At 54.4% G+C, this 19,150-nt stretch overlaps 1 protein-coding gene across 4 annotated transcripts in view; it reads right to left on the reverse strand.

Moving 5' to 3' along the window:
- Window positions 1-2,737: 2,737 nt before the first annotated feature.
- The window catches only part of PRDM16 (PR/SET domain 16), a 340,205-nt gene continuing 323,792 nt past the window's right edge, over window positions 2,738-19,150 (reverse strand). For 3 of the 4 annotated variants that reach the window (XM_070768346.1, XM_070768345.1, XM_070768347.1), the window contains 5 exons: window positions 18,607-18,776; window positions 17,793-17,967; window positions 9,968-10,201; window positions 8,638-8,812; window positions 2,738-7,479 (listed from right to left, as the gene is read on the reverse strand). In XM_070768346.1, coding sequence (XP_070624447.1) covers window positions 7,345-7,479; window positions 8,638-8,812; window positions 9,968-10,201; window positions 17,793-17,967; window positions 18,607-18,776 — 889 coding nt within the window. In that variant the 3' untranslated portion in view covers window positions 2,738-7,344. The remainder of the gene's footprint in view (window positions 7,480-8,637; window positions 8,813-9,967; window positions 10,202-17,792; window positions 17,968-18,606; window positions 18,777-19,150) is intronic. The other variant, XM_070768348.1, reaches the window with a different exon arrangement.

Below are 19,150 nucleotides of genomic sequence, written 5' to 3' on the forward strand. Positions count from 1 at the left end.
TACTGGATGGAGTTAACAGATTAGACGCTACAGAAGGAAAGATCAGTGAACTTGAAGACAGGACCACATAAGTCATCCAGAGCTCCAAGGCCTGGTGGGTCATGAATCCTGGGTTTTAACTGGATCCTAGGAGAAAGAGCCAACTACCTCCCTTGGGGTTTTGGTTCCCCAGACTCTCTGTTGGGCTTCCCTGGTGGCTTAGATGGTAAGAATCTGCCTGCAATGTGGGAAACCTGGGTTTGATCCCTGGTTTGGGCAGATCCCCTGGAGAAAGGAATGGTTACCCACTCCAATATTCTTGCCTAGAGAATTCTGTGGACAGAGGAGCCTGGCGGGCTATAGTTCATGGGATTGCAGAGTTGAACATGACTGAGCGACCACCGCTCACAGCCTCTCCGTTGGGCCTCAACTGGTGCTCAGGCCTCCCTGTCTTATAACCATGGAATTCTGTCCTCTCTGTCCTGAAGCTCTGGAGAAAACCTCCCTTTCCTGAGCTGGGTGTAAGTTTTGGGGAGGATGTAGCCCGGCAGTGCTGTGCACAGCGCTCTTCCCTTCGTGAGGACCACAGCGCAGGCTGTGGCCAGCAGCCACCTCCCACCCCAGAACCCTGCTCTGAGCATCTTGTTATCCTGGGCCCCTCTTGCTCGTCCATCTGTTCCCACAAAAGCCAGCCTGTGTCTAGCCATTTTACCCTGAAATAAGATACTTTTTGATTTTGGGGAAGACTTTTGTTGCCCCGAGAAATGAAGTTAATGATTCTCAAAATAGCTTCTCTGCAAATAACCAACAGGCTCACTTGGCCCAAAATGAATCTGAAGGGGAATTCAAAAGCATCTCTTTTCCCAGAAAACAGATTTCTCATTGACACATTTTTCTCCTGTTGATTTTCACCCCCCTTGTTTCCAAAATGGAGCTTTTTTCCTCGATCTTCCCTGCCAGGAGCTGGGCTTCAGGGAGACAGCGTTGGCTTGCCAGCCTGTTCTCTGTGCCTCTGCTCTTTCCCTCTGAGGTCCCCTGACAATAGGGCTCTTATCAGACAGGCTCCTGTCCCGGGATACTCCTCTCCCTTCGGGGGTGGAGGGCATAGAGAAAGGCTGCTGGGCTGAACAAAGATGGGAGCTCTGGCCCCTGACGGCAGCCTGCCTGGGGAGCTTGGGAGGGCATAACGGGGTGGGCTAGAGTCTGTCACTCCATCTTGGTGAATGGCTTTTGGAAGTGTGGCCATTCACCAGTTCTGTGATTTGCATCATTTGTCCTCTGAGAATGGAAATTTATTTCTCAAGCCATCCCTGTGCTTGGAACCCCAGGGCAAAGCCCATATCTGACCACAGGATTCAGATCACAGGATGACAGTCACACCAGGGAAGAAATCACCTTAAAATGTTTAACTGCTTCCCCCAACCAGTGCTACCCTGGAGACACACATACTTGAAGGTGTGAAGAAAGTGAAAAGACTCAGTACCCAGATTTGGGCCCAGGGATATTGTTCCAAGGTCAACTGCAGTTTCTTCCCTCTGGTGGCTATGAGATGCTGCCATTTAGAGGAACCCAGGCCTTGCCCCCTTCTGTTACCTCTCTCAGAGCAGGTTCAGCCCCCTTCAGAGGCACTGGAGGTCTCAAGATCCATGTTGAGTGAGGGTTCTTACAGCAAACCACCCATCCATCATCTATCTACCCAGCTATCCATCCACCCACCCACCCATCATTCATCCATCGTTCCATCCATCCATTCATAGGGGATCCACCCACCTATCCATCATCCATCCACCCACACATTTATTCATCCATCCATCCACACATCTTTCCATACATTTATCCAGCCATCTATCCATCCATCCACCCATCCATCTGTCCATCTACTATCCATCCACCCATCCATCATCCATCCATCATCCATCTATCCATCCATTCACCTATTCATCATCTGTTCTTCATTTCTTTGTGCAACCTGACAAATGGGCCCCAAGAAGGAATGCCTGGGTGCACAGAAGGAGGGGTGCCCTGCAGGGCTGTGTTTGCTCCTCCTGCAGCCCTGGCCTTTGCTCTGCCTTGATCCATCTGGCCATTGCCGGTGGGTCAGGCTAAGGCCCTGGCTGGAAGCAGTGTGTGGGGCAGACACAGCTGAAGTGGAGGGCTGGCTGGTGGGGAGGTCTACTCTCAGAGGGGGGCAGATTTGGGGCTGGCCTTATAGGATGGGCTTCTCCTCCATCAAGAAGCCCTGGTGAGAGTTCATGGGCATGGGTGCTGAGGGCAGGGACATGTTGGGATAAGAATACCTGGGGGCAGTTGCATTTGGAGGTGGGCACACCAGTAGGGTACCATGCCTAGAGGTAGGCTCACCTGGAGATGGACACACCTGAAGGCCACTATGATGGAGAGTAGAAACACACGGAGGCTGCCACACCTGGAGCAGGGCACACCTGGGGGCCATACCTAAAGGTCACCTTGTCCTGAGGTGGGCACACTTGGAGGAGGGCACAGCTGGAGACCAGCACTCTCACTGCAAGGCTGTCCTGGGTAGTTGGTGCCCTCTCTGAACTTGTTCTTTTCTGGAAAACAGGAACAGCAAGGGGACCTGCCCTGGGAGTGGTGGAGGAGGATGGCACGAGGGGCTCTCCATCAGGGCTGGTGAGCCTCCCCACCAGCCACGCCCTGACTCTTGAGTCCGTTCTCACCATCCCTCCCCAGCCCTCCGAGGCCTCTGTTCTCCCTGAGTGAAGCAGGCAGGCACAGAGGCTTAGAAAAGCACACAGATTTATTGCATATCAATCTCATGTATAAATTCATTGTAGCATCGGAAAGATTACATTTGGTATACAGTCCTAGTCTACAGCATCAACCTCAAAATCAGCTTCTCCTAGGCTTCATCTTAAAGACATTTCTCTACACACGTACATTTGTCTTTATCACGAGCATCATCAAAATGAAATCTGCAGAGTTACTCTCTGAATGATTCCTACACTTGGTGTCTTTTCCTTTCCTTCTCCCACAGCGATTTCCATGTTAAGAACTGCGTCTTCCATGTGGGCAGTTCAGGACTCCTAGTCTCGAGGACGCAGACTCTAATCACATATTTAATAAGTGCATCTATGGGATTTTCCTTTTCGTAAAAACTTCACGAACAGACACAATAATGACTACACACGAGCCATGCAGTTTACTTAGAACGGAAGCAAATTTACAATCGGGGGACGTGGGACATACACCAGCCTCCTTCTCAATGGTTTTTTTAAAAAAAAACATTATGGAGAAAAACCAGACATTTACACTTGACTTCTTTTCAACACTATACAGCTCTAAAAGAAAAGAAAAAAGAAAAAAAAAACCGGATCATAATGTAACGATGGCGAAGGATGACATGGACGCACAGGTTTGGAGTGTCACCAGCGTACGCGTATGGATGCCCTCAGTCCCGTGTGGACACGGGGCTCAGCTTCCCTCATTTGGAGGAGAACGAGGAAGAGAGGTGCGCGGAAAGGAGCCTTCAGGATAACTTTGTTCATGAGTGAATTGCACATCTGGAAACATAAGCTGCCTTTTCATTCTATCTTCTCTTACTTTTTTTTCCCCCCACAAGTGGTAATACGAATCCGTGACAGAAAAGAAGGAAGACATAAACACTGGAATGGCAGGAGGAGAGGGACGCTCCTTGGCATCTCGTGAGGACGTCTTAGTCACAGTATCACGCATCGCTACAGAGACATTCATGGCTTTTGAGACCCGGCTGACCTCCACCGACCAGGAGCAGTTATGTCCCCGCGTCCCCAGCCGGGAGGGGAGCGAGGTGCCCGGCTCCCCGTCCATTCCCCGCCACCGCCCCAGGCAGCAGTGCAGGGTGCTCTCTGGGGGTGCTGCCCCTGCCCCTCCCAGGACAGCACGGTGAGTAAGCTCAGTAGATTTCAGTCACTTGGGCAGTAGTGCGGGGGCGGGGGTGGGGCCCGGGGCGCCACAATCCAGTGCTTTGAGGCTTCGGGGCTAACACAAGGGATGTGTATTCAGGCAAGTGCTTTGCGAATGTTCACTGAGGAAGCAGCCAGGACGCAGGACAAGGGCCCTCAGGGTTTCCAGGGCCAATCAGTGTCTGGGTGGACTGGCCGTACTCTTGGCATTGTATGGGAAGGCCACTAGGGCTGGGCAGTCTCTCAGGCCCACCCCAGTCACTTATCCCCACCCCAGGGTTCCAGGTGGGATGCAGAAATGCATGCCTCTGGGTTCCAACCAGAGGCTTCTGGGTCTCCCTTATGAAGGGCTGGCTGGCCAAAGGGTCAGCAGTCCTGGGGTCCTACCTGCTTGTCCTGGGAATGAAAGAGTTGGGCCCAAGGTGGGGGTTGGGGTCTGAGGGGCAGAAGAGGGAAGAGTGAGGAGACCTCCTTCCAAATTTCCACTTGGGGGTGAGTCAGCAGCCCAAAGAGGGAAGTGGACGAGGCTGGAGTGAAGGGCCCTGGCCCCAGCACGCTAGCCCAGTGGGGTTCCTAGTTTACAGCCCTGACTCTGGCCACCAGCCCACAGATGCATTGGTTGGCCGGCCAGCCACCAGCTGCATCCGTGCCATGAAGCTGGGCTCTCGGAATTCTCCAGCCTGAGCTCCCAGACCCTCCAGGGCATCCCCCTGGTTCTGAGCAGGTGGCTGGTGCTGGAGCCTTGGGGGCAGAGAAGACCTGGGGAGGGGCAGCTGACTGTGGTTGGGACAATGCTCAACTTTGAGGCCAGGCTTCATGGACCCACCAGACGTAGGAAATAAGTGCTCTTTTTATCTGAGGGTCCGAGGACAGAACCCTCCCCGCCACTGAATCTGCCAAATGCTCAGGCTGGAGGAGAAACTGGGCTTACTCTAATTGTTTTCAAGAGGGACAAAAAACAGGACTTAAAATGTGCAGTCAGGGTTCTTGGGGATGGGGAAGGAAAGAAGGAAGAGTCAGAGTTTAAGAAGATCAGCTACAGAGACCCAACCGTGACTGTCACAGAGAGACCAGAGGTGAACAGAAGGGCTGGGCTGCAGGGAACAGACACTCAGGCCTCCACCTGCCCAAACATCCTGCTTTGGACAGAGAGAGTCAAATCGCAAAAAAAAGCACACACCTTATTGTTTAGCAGAAGAAATCATATAATTTGGGTTTACAGAAATGGGGAGGTGGTATCTGAGGTTGACTTTTCAAAGGGGTCCCATCTCAACCGAGGGAGAGTTGGAAGTTGCGACACACCAGGAGGGTCCACTGCAGGGGTGGGATGAAGGAAGCTTCTGAGGTGGTGCGAGCAGCCGTGTCTGTAAATCCCTGTGGGTGCGGCTGCAGGCGGCTCCTCTGCCAGCAGCTTCTCTGACCGCCCTGGGGAGCACGTTCCAGCCTGTTCCCACGTGGAAGGCGCTCTGAATGGTACCTTGACCGGATCCGGGAAAGGCCAAATCCTTTCGCTAGGATCTGCAGGTCTGTGCGCCCTTGGGGATCCCCATCCACAGGTCCCCACTGTGAAGCTGAACCCCCAGTGCCCAGGCGGACGATTGTCTTGGCCTGGAGAGGCTGGACGGTTGGCCACTCCATGACCGTTTGTATTTTCACACATTTCTTAGGGCAACTTGGGCGGGTTTTTTTCCTCTTCTTCTTGGGATGCTAGTCTTCGTTTTTCTTCCAAACAATAAAAGAAATAAATAGAGCACTTGTCTTAAATGCAACTGAAACTCAAATTTAACAAAAACACATGATTGTCTGGAAAACGGGCAGCAGGATTCGTCGGGGGGTGGGGGACGTGGGGTATTTGGCACATTAAAAATCGCCCCACTCCCTGGTTATTGATCACACAACACACAACCTTATTACACGGTTTTGGTCCTTCACTAGATACTTATATTAACATTATTTCTTCACAATAAGAATGTCTAATGCCAAAAATACTGTTAAGGAAGAAATAAAATAAGAAAAGAAATGAATTAGAAAAAATTACAAGTTATATACAGATTAAGGTCAATTCCATCAGGGAAAAAAAAACAACAACAATTATTCGAAATTGGCCCCTATGGGAATAATTTAAAGCCCATCGAGTGGAGAGCAGCCTGGTCCTGGGAGGTGCCGTCCGTCCCCTCAGGGCTGTGCTGTCTTAGCTCTTTGTGGAAGTCACACCTGGACTCCCGTCCTTCTGGAGCCGGGTCCCGCCCGCCAAGAACCCACACAAAGAGCGAAGTGGCAGTTGTGTCCTGGGGTCTCAGGTGAGCATGGAGCTTGGCAGCCTGGAGCAGAGGAGCCTTGGAGTGCACCCCACGGCAGCCCCTATGGGGGGTGCCCACTCCCTTCCCCTTGTCCATCTGCAGGGGTGGGGTGGGTGGGTGCTGGAGATCCCAAGATGATGGCGGGCCCCACCTTCTGCAGAATGGTGGGGGGGTGGGCGGAGGGGCTTGGCCACTTCTGCGCTGGGGACCAAGTCCCTGCTCCGACCTCCCTCTGGGTGGGGGACGCGGGCACGAATCCCATGTCACACAATGACAGGCACATCTCTGAGTCCCAGCCTTGGGCCAGCCCAGGACATCGTATCTGATTCCAGGCACAGTCTCAAACTGCTCCCGGGAGTGGGCTCCGCCCCTCAGTTCTGGGGGCGGGGTGCCCAGAATCACCTTGGCTTTACAAACACAGTCAGGGATAGAAAATCTCTCCATTATCTACAGTATAAAGAACACCCCCAAACGCAGGGCTGGGTCCCAGGCAGGTTTGGGTTTGCAAAGAAGCTGAGATTTCAAAGCAATGCAAAATTACTTTTAAAAAACAATTTGCAAGTCACTTTGTGATTTTTTTTAAAAAATACTGTCTATTTTTAAAACCACATGCTTAAATAGACTCTGTCGTCAATAAGATTACCAAAAGGATCATTCTTGTCATTTTCTTTATAAAAATTGTCAGGGCGATTCCCTCCTTAGAGCACGCCCAGGTGTCCATTCCCTCCCTAGATGCCACACGGCGCCTGGGAGAGGCCCACCAGCCTCGGTGTGGGGTTCAAACCCCGTCCTTGCCCATGGGGTTGACTCTGTGAGGCAGCCCCCAGTGCTGTGCCCGGATAGAGTGAGCTGTACCAACTGAAGGCTGTTCTCAAGACTGATGCTTGGAGCCAGTGAAACCCTATGATGGCTCCAAAGAGGCCGGGTTCTGAGTTTTCATTGCAAAAGTCAGAGTTGGACCATGGAGAGGGGAACAGATGTGGAGGAGTGGTCAGATACAGGTGACAAGGACGGGTCTCCTCGGCCCCAGGCCGCACAGGCTCCCAAGGCCCTTGCCTCCATCTTCTGCCATGGAGATTTCTGTTGGGAAGTCGGGGGCCCTGGTGGCCTCACTTGGACTCTGACCCCAGCCCCTCTCAGGCCAGTCAGAGGTGGTTGATGGGGTTAAAGGCTCCAGACTCTGGCGTGGCTCCCGCGATGTTCAGCCAAGCGTCCAGGGGGCCCTGGGAAGAGGCATGGAGAGGAGTGTCCTCGGAAAGGGACAGCATCATTGCATACGCCTGGATGGAGGGGAGGGCACACACAGGAGTGCAGGTGAGTGGTGTGGGGTGGGTCCTGTAGACCCCAGGCCAGCCCATGCCCTCCCGGCCTCCCACCCCCTCCCACTGACCGCAGACCCAGAGGTGAGGTGGGGGCAAAGGTGTTGGGGGCTGGCCTGCAGAGGAGGCATCTTTGCAGAGGGCCACTAAAACCCTCAGCCTCTCTGGGGCACATCCGCCCTCGCAGGTGCCCCTACATCCCTGGTGATCAGCATGGATTCACAGGCAAGCATGCTTTTCAGGGGGACCAGGGTGCTGGTGGTTACTGCTGAGACCCCATCAAGGAGGCGCAGGCCCTGCCTGGTGGGCCCTGTCCAGTGTGGATGACCGTGGTGGTGGCACAGAGCCATTTCAGGGACGTGGTGTGCAGCATTTCTGAGCTGAGAGCAGACGTGCCTCTGGCCCAGGCCCAGCTTGGCCCCCAGAGCACGAGTGGATGGGACCCAGGGCCGCTCAGAGAAGGTGGGGTGGGGTATGTCCACCCAATTTCACACTCTGGACAGGATTAGTAAAGAGACGAAGACAGACATGCAGACGGTTTTTGCTCAGACTTGGGTGAGCTGCGGAGAGCTGAGTGGAACCCCAAGTCCCCCAAGCTGAAAATAAGCAGGGTCCTGCAGCCCCTAGGCTGAGGGTGAGTCATGCCGGCCAGCCTGTGCCCTGCTGACTCGCCATAGTTGCAGCTTGGAGCCCGTGACCCCGACGGGGGAGCGTCCCTCGAGAGGACCCTGGGCTACCATCACTCCTGCTTGGGCAGAGGCAGAGGGAGGCCAGTGCAGCCACGAGGGCACTGCCGGTGGATACCACCCTCTGGGTATATGAGGGCCAGGACCCTCATGTCCAGGAGCACTGCGGGACGGGGGGAGTGCCCTTGTGAGGGTCTGGCTCTCGTTCATCTGCCCTCAACCTCTCCCCACCCTTGCTTTCATGGAAAGGGAATCATTTGGGGGTCTCTCTAGCCAAAGCAATGGGCACGGGAGGGCTGGAGTCCTGGGTGTCCCCCATGCAGACATGGGACGGCCACAGAGAGAAGGGACGTGGTCCCTGGTCGGGGAGGCACAGCTGGGGCCTGCCATCCAGCCTGGGGAAGGTCGGGGGCAGGCTCTGGTAGGTACCTACCTGGTTCTTAGCCTGCCTGTACAGGGTCTGTTTTAAAGTCTCAGAATCTAAGGTAGAATTAAGCACATCTTTAACTTCAAACGTTTCCTCAGCTGTTCTGCGGAGATCCAGCCCCTTCCCAAAAGTCGGCATCGGCTCCAAAGCTAAGAGACCGCCTGGTGGCTCCTCAACACACCTGCACCAATGACCGGAGAGGGGCCTGCTGTCAGCCTGTCTGGCCTCGGCCGCCTCTCTGAAGCCCCATGGCCAGCTCCGTGCCTGCATGCACACCACAGCGTCTCCACGAGCCACATGCACAGGAGACAGACACACGGACACATGGACACGTGGACAGAAGCCACACAGATACAGGAAAGTGATGGAGGACACAGGAGGTCCGTGCGTGCACACACACTGCGAGCACAGGCAGGGCGCCGGGTCCCTGGGCACAGAGCACAGGCTGGGAGCAGGGCAGAGGTCTTGGTTCCCGAGATCTGGGTTGTTCTGGGGGGCCCACTCTCAGGGCCCAGAGTGGGAGGAAGTGGGCCATCTCTGAAGGGCCCGCAGGATCTGCCAGCCACCCCCAGGAGGACCTTGAATGCTGGTGGCATCACCGGTGCTGAATGTAGGCGGTGAGCAGTGGGGACGCAGCAGGAGAGGCTCTCCTCTGCCAGCTTTCAAAATCATTGGTGCTCAACCCCCACCCACAGCCTGTTGAAGACAGACGTCACTACTCCTGGTTCTGCAGGGCTGGAGATCACCCACGGGTCCCTGATCAGCTCCTTCTCAGCCTTCGCCTGCCTTGCTCTGCTTCTGGACTGGGTGAAGCATGTGTGCGCATGCACATGTATACACAGATGTGTATAAACATGCACCTTCATGTGTGTACATGTATACACATGTGCCCACATGGGCGAGGGTGTGCATACAGTTGCACATGTGGTGTTCACACATGTATGTGCACATGTGCCCACAGTGTGTATGTGTGTACATGTATACACATGTGCCCACACGGGCGAGGGTGTGCACACAGTTGCACATGTGGTGTTCACATATGTACGCACGCACACACGTGCCTGTGTGTACACGTGCACGTGTCCACATGTGTACATGTATGTACATGTGCATTGTGTGTATGTGTGTGCAGGTATGTGTGCATGTGTGTGTGAGTTTGGGGCCCGGTCTCACCCTGACCTGTGCACAGAAGTCCTTGCAGTGGAAACACCTACTGGGAAGGAGAGAACCCCGCTGGCAGGGTGGACGGTGTGGGAGTGAGGTCACCCCCTCAGTGCTTGCCCATCTCCCTGCCCGGGGCCCAAGCACTTGGGGCCCACAGAGGGCAGGTGCCCACCTTCGGGTGTGGTCAAAGCCCACGGCCAGGGAGGTGGGTGGCTCCTCATCCTCATCGTCCTCGTAGGCACCCTGAGGCTCGGGTGTGGGGGATGCGGTGTCGTCCTGTGACTTCCCTGCCAGGCTGTCATCATCCTCCTCCAGCTCCTCCTCCTCCTCCTCCTCCACGTCCTCTGGCTTCCTGATGGCCAGGCCCGGGCACTGGGAGGTGCCATCTAGGTCCTGGACTTCCGGCCTGAAATGACACAGGGGGAGCTGACCACAGATGTCCTGAGGAGCAACTTGGTTCCAGTGGCTCTGGCCCCCGCCATCCCTGATGCCCCCAGCCCCCTCCGATGGCAGCCTGCCGTTCTCTATCACTACCCCTGCCATCCCTGATGCCCCCAGCCCCTCCGATGGCAGCCTGCCCTTCTCTATCACTACCCCTACCATCCCTGATGCCCCCAGCCCCTCCGATGGCAGCCTGCCCTTCTCTACCACTAGACCCTCAGAGCTGGGCTTCTGCGCGGCCCGTCTCCGTCCTCGGCCGCTGTTTCAAGTGATTAAAAAACGGAAGGGCACCTGCCCAGGACCAGGATGAAGCTGGGCAGGAACTGCTGGGTAGCAGGCTCCTGTCATGCTGGCGTAGACACGGGACACTCAGGGATTCGGGAAGGGCGCTACGCTGGCCTGGAGGGCAAGGGGTCCTGGGAGCTGGTACTGGGCTTGGGCCCTGCACAAGGGGTATCCCCGGGGAGGCTCGGAGTGTGGGAGGTGTGCGGCCCCACCCTGATGAGTGCCTGCTCTTCCCCACCTGCCACGAGGGCATGAGGACTGGGCGGCCCTCCACAGATGGAGTATCTCGGACCTGGGGCTCTGGGCCGTGTGGACTGGGCTGTTGTCGGCGACGGAAACCCTCCAGGGTGAGTGTGTTTCTGAGACTGGGCTGTCTCTCCTGCAGCTCAGACTCCTCCCCTCATCCCCAGGGGTCCTTGCAGCTGGGGGCCTTTCCCGTTCTGGTCCTCATTATTGAAAAGAGAAAGCGAGCCGTGAGGAAGAGGGTGCCCATTACTTTGAGAAAAATGACAACAGCGTTGTTCGGTTCATCTGCAAGTCCATGACCAGGTGCCGTGGCCACACGTGGGCTGGGCCCAAGGCCACCTGGGCAGGTGTCCCGCACGTGGGTGGAGGTGGATGGGGGGCAAGGCACATGCTTCGTGAATTGGAGTTCTGAGCCCCCGGACTCAACCCCTTCTGGACCTCACACAGCCCATAGGAGTCCATCCCCTGCTGTCGGGAGAGACTCAGGGTCCTGCTTGGGGCACTAAGGCAAGAGGGATGTCTTCTCCAAGTGGTCACCGTCTCCAAATACAGAGCTGAGTGGATGGGCTGGGAAGCTCCAGGTGGTTCAGTTCTTGGCACCCCCCCCCGCCCCCGCCTCGTCTTCACTTCTCATCTTTCCACCGTAGAGTATACAGTTGCTGACAGCTGACCTATTCTCCAGGACAGGCAGGACCCTAATGTGTCTCCCTTGATGTTGGGCATCAGGTTCACGTCTGTCCACCAGTGGTGAGGACCCCAGATCCAGGTCCTGCCTCCCTCCATGGGTCTTGGCAGGTCCCCTTGGGCGGGGTTTGTCATCTCAGAACCCACGCCCTCTGGGGGAATGTGAGAACAGTCCCCACCCTGAGTGCCGATGGACAGCACAGGTGGGGAGCTTGGGACAGCGTAAAGCCCTGAGTGTCATTTAATTGAACCTGAGTCTCTGTGCGTTTATATACAAGCCCTTCTCTGTGGGAGCAGCGACCATGAATGAGCACTTTGTCCTGGCACCGTGCCTCACCCTGCACAGAAATCTGCTCATTGGTGGGAGGCCTGCGTCAAACACCAGCGCTCGTTGAGGGTGGGGGATGGATACAGCGGGGACAGAGAGGGGAGTCTGGCTGGAGACAGCTTCAGACAGAGAGGAAACCAGAACGAGTAGCCAGGCCTCCAAACAGCTGCCTGGGTGCAGAATGTCCCCAGGGCCAGCCTAACACAGCACATGGCTATGGCTCAAACAGCAGGGATCATCCCTCTCCCCTCCAGTAGATTCGTTGTTGTTCAGTTGCTCAGTTGTGTCAGATTCTTTGTGACGCTGTGGACTGCAACACATCAGGATTCCCTGTCTTTCACCATCTTCCAGAGACTGCTCAAACTCATGTCCTTTGAATCAGTAATGCCATCCAAACATCTTGTCCTCTGTTGTCCCCTTCTCCTGCCTTCGATCTTTCCCAGCATCAGGGTCTTTTTCAGTGAGTCAGCTCTTTGCATTAGGAGGCCAAATTATTGGAGCTTCAGCTTCAGCAACAGTCCTTCCAATGAATATTCATGGTTGATTTCCTTTCAGATTGACTGCTTTGATCTCCTTACTGTCCAACAGTGTCTCAAGAGTCTTCTCCAACACCACAGTTCAAAAGCATCAATTCTTCGGTGCTCAGCCTGTTTTATGGTCCAACTCTCAGATCTGTACATGACTACTGGAAAAACCATGGTTTCAACTAGACAGATCTTTGTCAGCAGAGAGATGTCTCTGATTTTAAGTACGCCGTTTAGGTTTGTCATTGCTTTTCTTCCAAGGAGTAGGCATGTTTCAATTTCATGGCTGCAGTCACCATCCACAGTGATTTTGGAGCACAAGAAACTAAAATCTGTCACTGTTTCCATTGTTTCCCCACCTGTTCACCATTAAGTGATGGGACCAGATGCCATGATCTTCATTTTTTTGAATGTTGAGTTTTAAGCCAGCTTTTTCACTCTCCTCTTTCACCTTAATCAAGAGTCTCTTTAATTCCTCTTTGCTCTCTGCCATAAGGGTAGTGTCATCTGCATATTTGAAGTTATTGATATTTCTCCTGGCAATCTTGATTCCAGCTTGTGCTTCATCCAGCCTGGCATTTTGCATGATGTACTCTCCATATAAGTTAAATAAGCAGGGTGACAATATATAGCCATGACATACCTCTTTCCCAATTCGGAACTAGTTCATCGTTCCATGTCTGGTTCTACCTGTTGCTTCTTAACCTGCATACAGATTTCTCAGGAGGCAGGTAAGGTGGTCTGGTATTTTCAACTCCTGAAAAATTTTTCACAGTTTGTTGTGATCCGCACAGTCAAAGGCTTCAGCAGAGTCAATGAAGCAGAAGTATATGTTTTCCTAGAATTCTCTTGCTTTTTCTATGATCCAACGGATGTTGGCAATTTGATCTCTGGTTCCTCCTTTTCTAAATCTAGCTTGTACATCTGGAAGTTCGTGGTTCACATACTGTTGAAGCCTAGCTTGAAGGATTTTGAGCATTACTTTGCTAGCATGTGAGATGAGTGCAATTATATGGTAGTTTGAGCATTCTTTGGCATTGCCCTTCTTTGAGATTGGAATGAAAACTGACCTTTTACAGTTCCGTGGCCACTGCTGAGTTTTCCAAATTTGCTGGCATACTGAGTGCAGCACTTTAACAGCATCATCTTTTAGGACTTGAAATAGGTCAACTGGAATTCCATCACCTCCACTAGCTTTGTTTGTAGCAATGCTTCCTAAGGCCCACTTGACTTCACATTCCAGGATGTCTGGCTCTAGGTGAGTGCTCACACCATCGTGGTTATCTGGGTCACTAAGATCCTTTTTGTTCAGTTCTTCTGTGTGCTCTTGCCACCTCTTCTTAATATCTTCTGCTTCTGTTAGGTTCATACTGTTTCTATCCTTTATTGTTCCTGTCTTTGCATGAAATGTTACCTTGGTATCTCTAATTTTCTTGAAGAGATCTCTAGTCTTTCCCATTCTATTGTTTCCCTCTATTTCTTTGCCTTGTTCACTTAAAAACACATTCTTATCTCTCCTTGCTATTCTCTGGAACTCTGCATTCAGATGGATATATCTTTCCTTTTCTCCTTTGCCTTCAGCTTCTCTTCTTTTCTCAGCTACCTGTAAGGCCTCAGATTTTGGCTTTTTGCATTTCTTTTTCTTGGGGATGGTTTTGATTACTGCTTCCTGTACAATGTCACAAACCTCCGTCCATAGTTCTTCAGGCACTCTGTCTATCAGACCTAATCCCTTGAATCTATTTATCACTTCCACTGTATAATCGTAAGGGATTTGATTTAGGTCATACTTGAATGGTCCTAGTTGTTTTCCCTGTGTTTTTCAATTTAAGTCTGAATTTGGCAATAAGGAGTTCATGATCTGAGGCACAGTCAGCTCCTGGTCTTGTTTTTGCTGACTGTACAGAGCTTCTCCACCTTTGGCTGCAAAGAGTATAATCAGTCTGATTTTGGTTTGACCATCTGGTGATGTCATGTGTCAGAAGAGGGTGTTTGCTATGACCAGGGCATTCTCTTGGCAAAACTGTTAGCCTTTGCCCTGCTTCATTTTGTACTCCAAGGCCAAACTTGCCTATTACTCCAGGTATCTCTTGACTTCATACTTTTGCATTCCAGTCCCCTATAATGAAGGACATCTTTTTCTTGGTGTTAGTTCTAGAAGGTCTTGTAGGTCATCATAGAACTGTTCAACTTCAGCTTTTTCAGCATTAGTGACTGGGGCACAGACTTGGATTACTATGATATTGAATGGTTTGCCTTGGAAATGAACAGAGATCATTCTGTCGTTTTTGAGATTGCACCCAAGCACTAAATTTTGGACTCTTTTGTTGACTATGAGGGCTACTTAATTTCTTCTAAGGGATTCTGGCCCACAGTAGTAGATGTAATGGTCATTTGAATTAAATTCACCCATTCTGGTTCATTTTAGTTCACTGATTCCTAAAATGTCAGTGTTCACTCTTGCCATCTCCTGCTTGACCACTCCAATTTACCTTGATTCATGGACCTAACATGCCAGGTTCCTATGCAATATTGTTCTTTACAGCATCCGACTTTACTTCCATCACCAGTCATATCCACAACTGGGAGTGTTTTCACTTTGGCTCTGTCTCTTCATTCTTTCTGGAGTTATTTCTCCACTCTTCTCCAGGAGCACATTGGGCACCTACCGACCTGGGGAGTTCATCTTTCCTATCTTTTTGCCTTTTCATGCGGTTCATGGGCTTCTAAAGCAACAACACCGACGTGGTTTGCCTTTCCCTTCTCCAGTGGACTGTTTTGTTAGGACTCTCCACCATGACCCGTCTGTCTTGGGTGGCCCTACACAGCATGGCTCATAGTTTCATTGAGTTAGGCAAAGCTGTGGTCCATGTGATCAGTTTGGTTAGTTTTCTGTGACTGTGGTTTTCATTCTGTCTGCCCTCTGATGGATGAGGATAAGAGGCTTGTGGAACCTTCCTGATGGGAGGGATTGGCTGTGGGGAAAACTGGGTCTTGTTCTGGTGGCAAGGCCATGCTCAGTAAATCTTTAATCCAATTTTCTGCTGATGGATGGGGCTGTGTTCCCTCCTTGTACTTTGGCCCGAGGCCAAACTATGGTAGGGGTAATAGTGGCTATGGCAACCTCCTTCAAAAGGACCTATACCAGCATGCCAGGGCTCCTTGGACTGTTGTAGTCAGTGCCCCTGACCCTGTGGCAGGCCACGGTTGACCCGTGCCTCCTCCAGAGATTCCCAAGCACACACAGATAGGTCTGGCTCAGTCTCTCATAGATGCCCCAGCTGCCCCAGCTGCAGGTGTCTCAGGGCCGGTGCCTCCTCCCGGCCCCTTCCCTGGACTCTGGTGCTTTGCTGGTGATCCTTGGGGCTCCTCCACTTGTGGGCACATCACCCACTCTGCTTCACCTTCACACGGTGTCTCCCCATTTTCTTTTTCTAAAAAAGTCTATTTATTTATTTTTGGCTACGCTGGGTCTTCACTGCTGCCTGGGCTTTCTCTAGTTGCTGAGAGTGGGGGTTACTCTCTGGTTGCAGAGCATGGGCTTCGCACTGTGGGGGCTTCTCTACGGAGCACAGGCTCTAGGGTGTGCAGGCTTCCGGAGTTGTGGCGCACGGGCTTGGTTGCCTTGAGGCCTGTGGGATCATCCTAGACCAAGAACCAAACCCACGTCCCTTGCACTGGCAGGTGGATTCCCAGCCGCTGGACCACTAGAGAAATCCCAAATTTCTCCCTTTTCTAAGGACACCAGTCCTATCGGATATGGGCCACCTGATTTCAGAATGACATCGTAACTAATTACACCTGAGAAGATCTTATTTCCAAATCAGGTCACTCTGAGGGGCTGGAGGTCAGAGTGTCAACAGAGGAATTTGGGGAGGGGACAGGGTTTGGCCCAGGGGTTTCTGGGGTCAGGAAGCCTGGCAGGCCCTGAGTTATAATGGACTGTCAAGAGGAGGTCACTGGTTCTGGGTGGGTTAACACAGGCCGTCCGAGGGCCTGGTCTGTAGGCTGGCTCTGCCCTGGGCTTTCTGAGGGGTGTGGGGCTGGTGTCTGAGTCTCACTTACCGCCCCGACCCCTGGGGCCCTGGCTGAAATGCTGCTCTGTGGGGTCAGGGTGGTGCCAGCCCCTCATCCCTCTGGGGACACCCGGTCTTTCCTGGTGACTCTCCTGGGGTGTCCTCTGTATGGCTGAGAGCTGGGTCTGCCACTCAGGGACAGCGTTGGAGGGCCGCCCACCCCAGGGAGGACGCCCCTGGCTTGTCCTTGTCAGCTCCCTGTCTGGCTCTGCCCTGAGCACAGGGGGTCACAGCTCAGGGGAGCCTGTATCAGCCAGGATGTGCCTCATGGCCTGGCTCCTGGATGCTCAGGTCCATGACTTACTCTGAAGGTGGAGACCTCAGAACTTGAACCACGGACAGCTCTCAGATGGAGCCCAGAGTGCTGCCAGAATGAAGCTCGCCACCCTGGGCGCAGATGGCAGGGCTGGGCTCCCACTAGACCATCACACGTGACCAGAGCCGGGGACAGACCCAGGCACTTTGTTGGCCGTGCCCCGATATCAAGGTCTTTGGTGCCTGGCAGGGCTGGGGCTCGGGGACATGCAGCCCATGGGCAGCCTCTCCCATGTCTCCTCCTCTGAGCCCACCGAGGCACCAGGTGGGATCACTGTCCTGGGCATGGATTTAGCCACTCAGAAGAGCCAGAAACAGCCAGGGCACCAAGCCCATGTGCCGCTCGTGCATCCTGAAGGTCTGCTCAGTGCCCCTGCTCTGCCTCGGGGGCCCCAGGGGTGAAGGAGATGCAGCCCGCCTGCGGGGAGCAGACAAGCCCCTGGGAAGCCGGGTGTCCTGGGTGGGAGGGAACTGGGTTCTGGGCTGGCAGCCCACCCATGGGCAGAAGGGCTGGAGCCAGATGCCCAATCCTCTGGGCCTCATTTCCTCTGCAGAAGCAGAGGAGCGCGTCCCTAAGCACTAGGAGTCCGGCCTCTCTGAGTCTGCCGCCGAGGCCTGGGATGAAGGGAATGTGTTACAGCCTCTACATCTTAGGATCCCAATTCTGCCATTTTCCTGCCTGTGTGTGTGTTTAAAGGAGCAGCACTCTTGCTAGAAACCGTTCATGTGTCAAATTCAATGAGCCTGTCCTGGAGTTGCAGAGGCATGGTGGATCTCATGAAAGGAGCCCTCACCTGGTTGACGTTTGGCCGCACGTGTTAACACTGAGGCCAAACCGTGCATTGAGGCCCGTGTGCTGGTGGCACTGAGTGTGTGACACCCGCCATTGGGCCGGGGTGCTTGTTCTCTGCAGAAGCAGAGAGCCGAGGCGGGGTGGCTGGTGGGTGGGAAGGGTGCCAGCTGCAGAGCCTGCAGGCCTCGCCCTCTGCTGTGGGCCTGGGGTCTCTGGTGCTGTGGTGGGGGCCTGCTGTGGGCATGACCATATAGGGAACCATACAGAGTCCAGACCTTCCTGGGACCCCGGGACGTGTTTCTTACCGTTTGTCTGTTCGTGTTGATGCTTGGTTCATCTCACTGTTGGCAATAAAGTTTCTGATTTCAGAGAAATAGGAGTCTTCCTTCTCATCTAAAAGTGCGTGGTTGTCTGACTCGGAGGTGGGGGAGGAGGCGCTGGTCCCCAGGTGGTTGGTGAGGACCCCCGCATGCTGGCTCACTGTGGGGAGGGGGAAGCATCAGAGGAGGGTGCCCCTCGGCTGCACCCCACCCACTGTGGCACAGCGGGAGGGGACAGGTGGCTGAAGGGGTGCACGTGCAGGGCACTCTTAGGGAACACCCCCTTAGGGAAACCCAAGGGTACAAGGTTCCCCTGAATGAAGATGGCTTGAGCGGTGACTGCAGGCTTTCCCCTAGGGCTAGCTTGTGTGCCCCTTCCTCAGCCCTCCTCTCCCCACCCTGCACCCTGCCCCAATCCATCATCCCCATCCTCCAGGCCCCCCTCCCCATCCCCAGCACCCCATCCTCCAGGCCCCCCTCCCCATCCCCAGCACCCCGCCCATCACCCCATCCTCCAGGCCCCCCTCACCCCTCCCCAGCACCCCACCCTGACCCATCACCCCATCCTCCAGGCCCCCCTCCCCATCCCCAGCACCCCGCCCATCACCTCATCCTCCAGGCCCCACTCCCCATCCCCAGCACCCCACCCATCACCCCATCCTCCAGGCCCCACTCCCCATCCCCAGCACCCCGCCCATCACCCCATCCTCCAGGCCCCCCTCCCCCTCCCTGCTCCCCGCCCCTCCCCACACCCCATCCTCCAGGCCCCCCGCGCCCCTCCTCTGCGCTGCCCCCCCACCTGGTGCGTGCTCGTGTTCATGCTTCTTCAGGTGCCTGTCCAGGTTGGTCTGCTGCCCGAAGCAGCGGTTGCACAGGTGGCACTTGAAGGGCTTCTCCTTGTTGTGGATGTTCCGCACGTGCCGCTGGAGGTTGGAGGAGATGCTGAAGGAGCGGTCGCAGTACTTACACCTGGAAGACACGGCGCCTCAGCGGAGATCCTGCCCTCACAGCCTCCCTGAGGCCCCTGGACCACGGTGGAGAGCTGGGATGCAGTCCCAGCCAAGTGTCCCTGGAAGCAGATGTCCCCCCATCCCTGACTCTGGGTGGCTGATGCTGTGGGACTGTGCCCTGAGTTGGTGGAGGGGACTCTCTGGGGCTTGTGCCCCCGGGGTGGGCAGCACCGGGACTCCCTGGTGTCTCCTGGCACCTCCCCCTCTCTGCTGTCCTGTCCCCCGAGCGCAGGGTCCACAGCAGAGGGTGGCGTGCTCCCGGCGGCCTCAAGGGGGCGGCAGAGCACCAGGAAAGATGCTCCCAGCAGGAGCCCAGACCCGCTGCCTGCAGCT

This window comes from Bos indicus, chromosome 16, assembly GCF_029378745.1.
Source record: "Bos indicus isolate NIAB-ARS_2022 breed Sahiwal x Tharparkar chromosome 16, NIAB-ARS_B.indTharparkar_mat_pri_1.0, whole genome shotgun sequence".
NCBI classification, from domain to species: Eukaryota; Metazoa; Chordata; class Mammalia; order Artiodactyla; family Bovidae; genus Bos; species Bos indicus.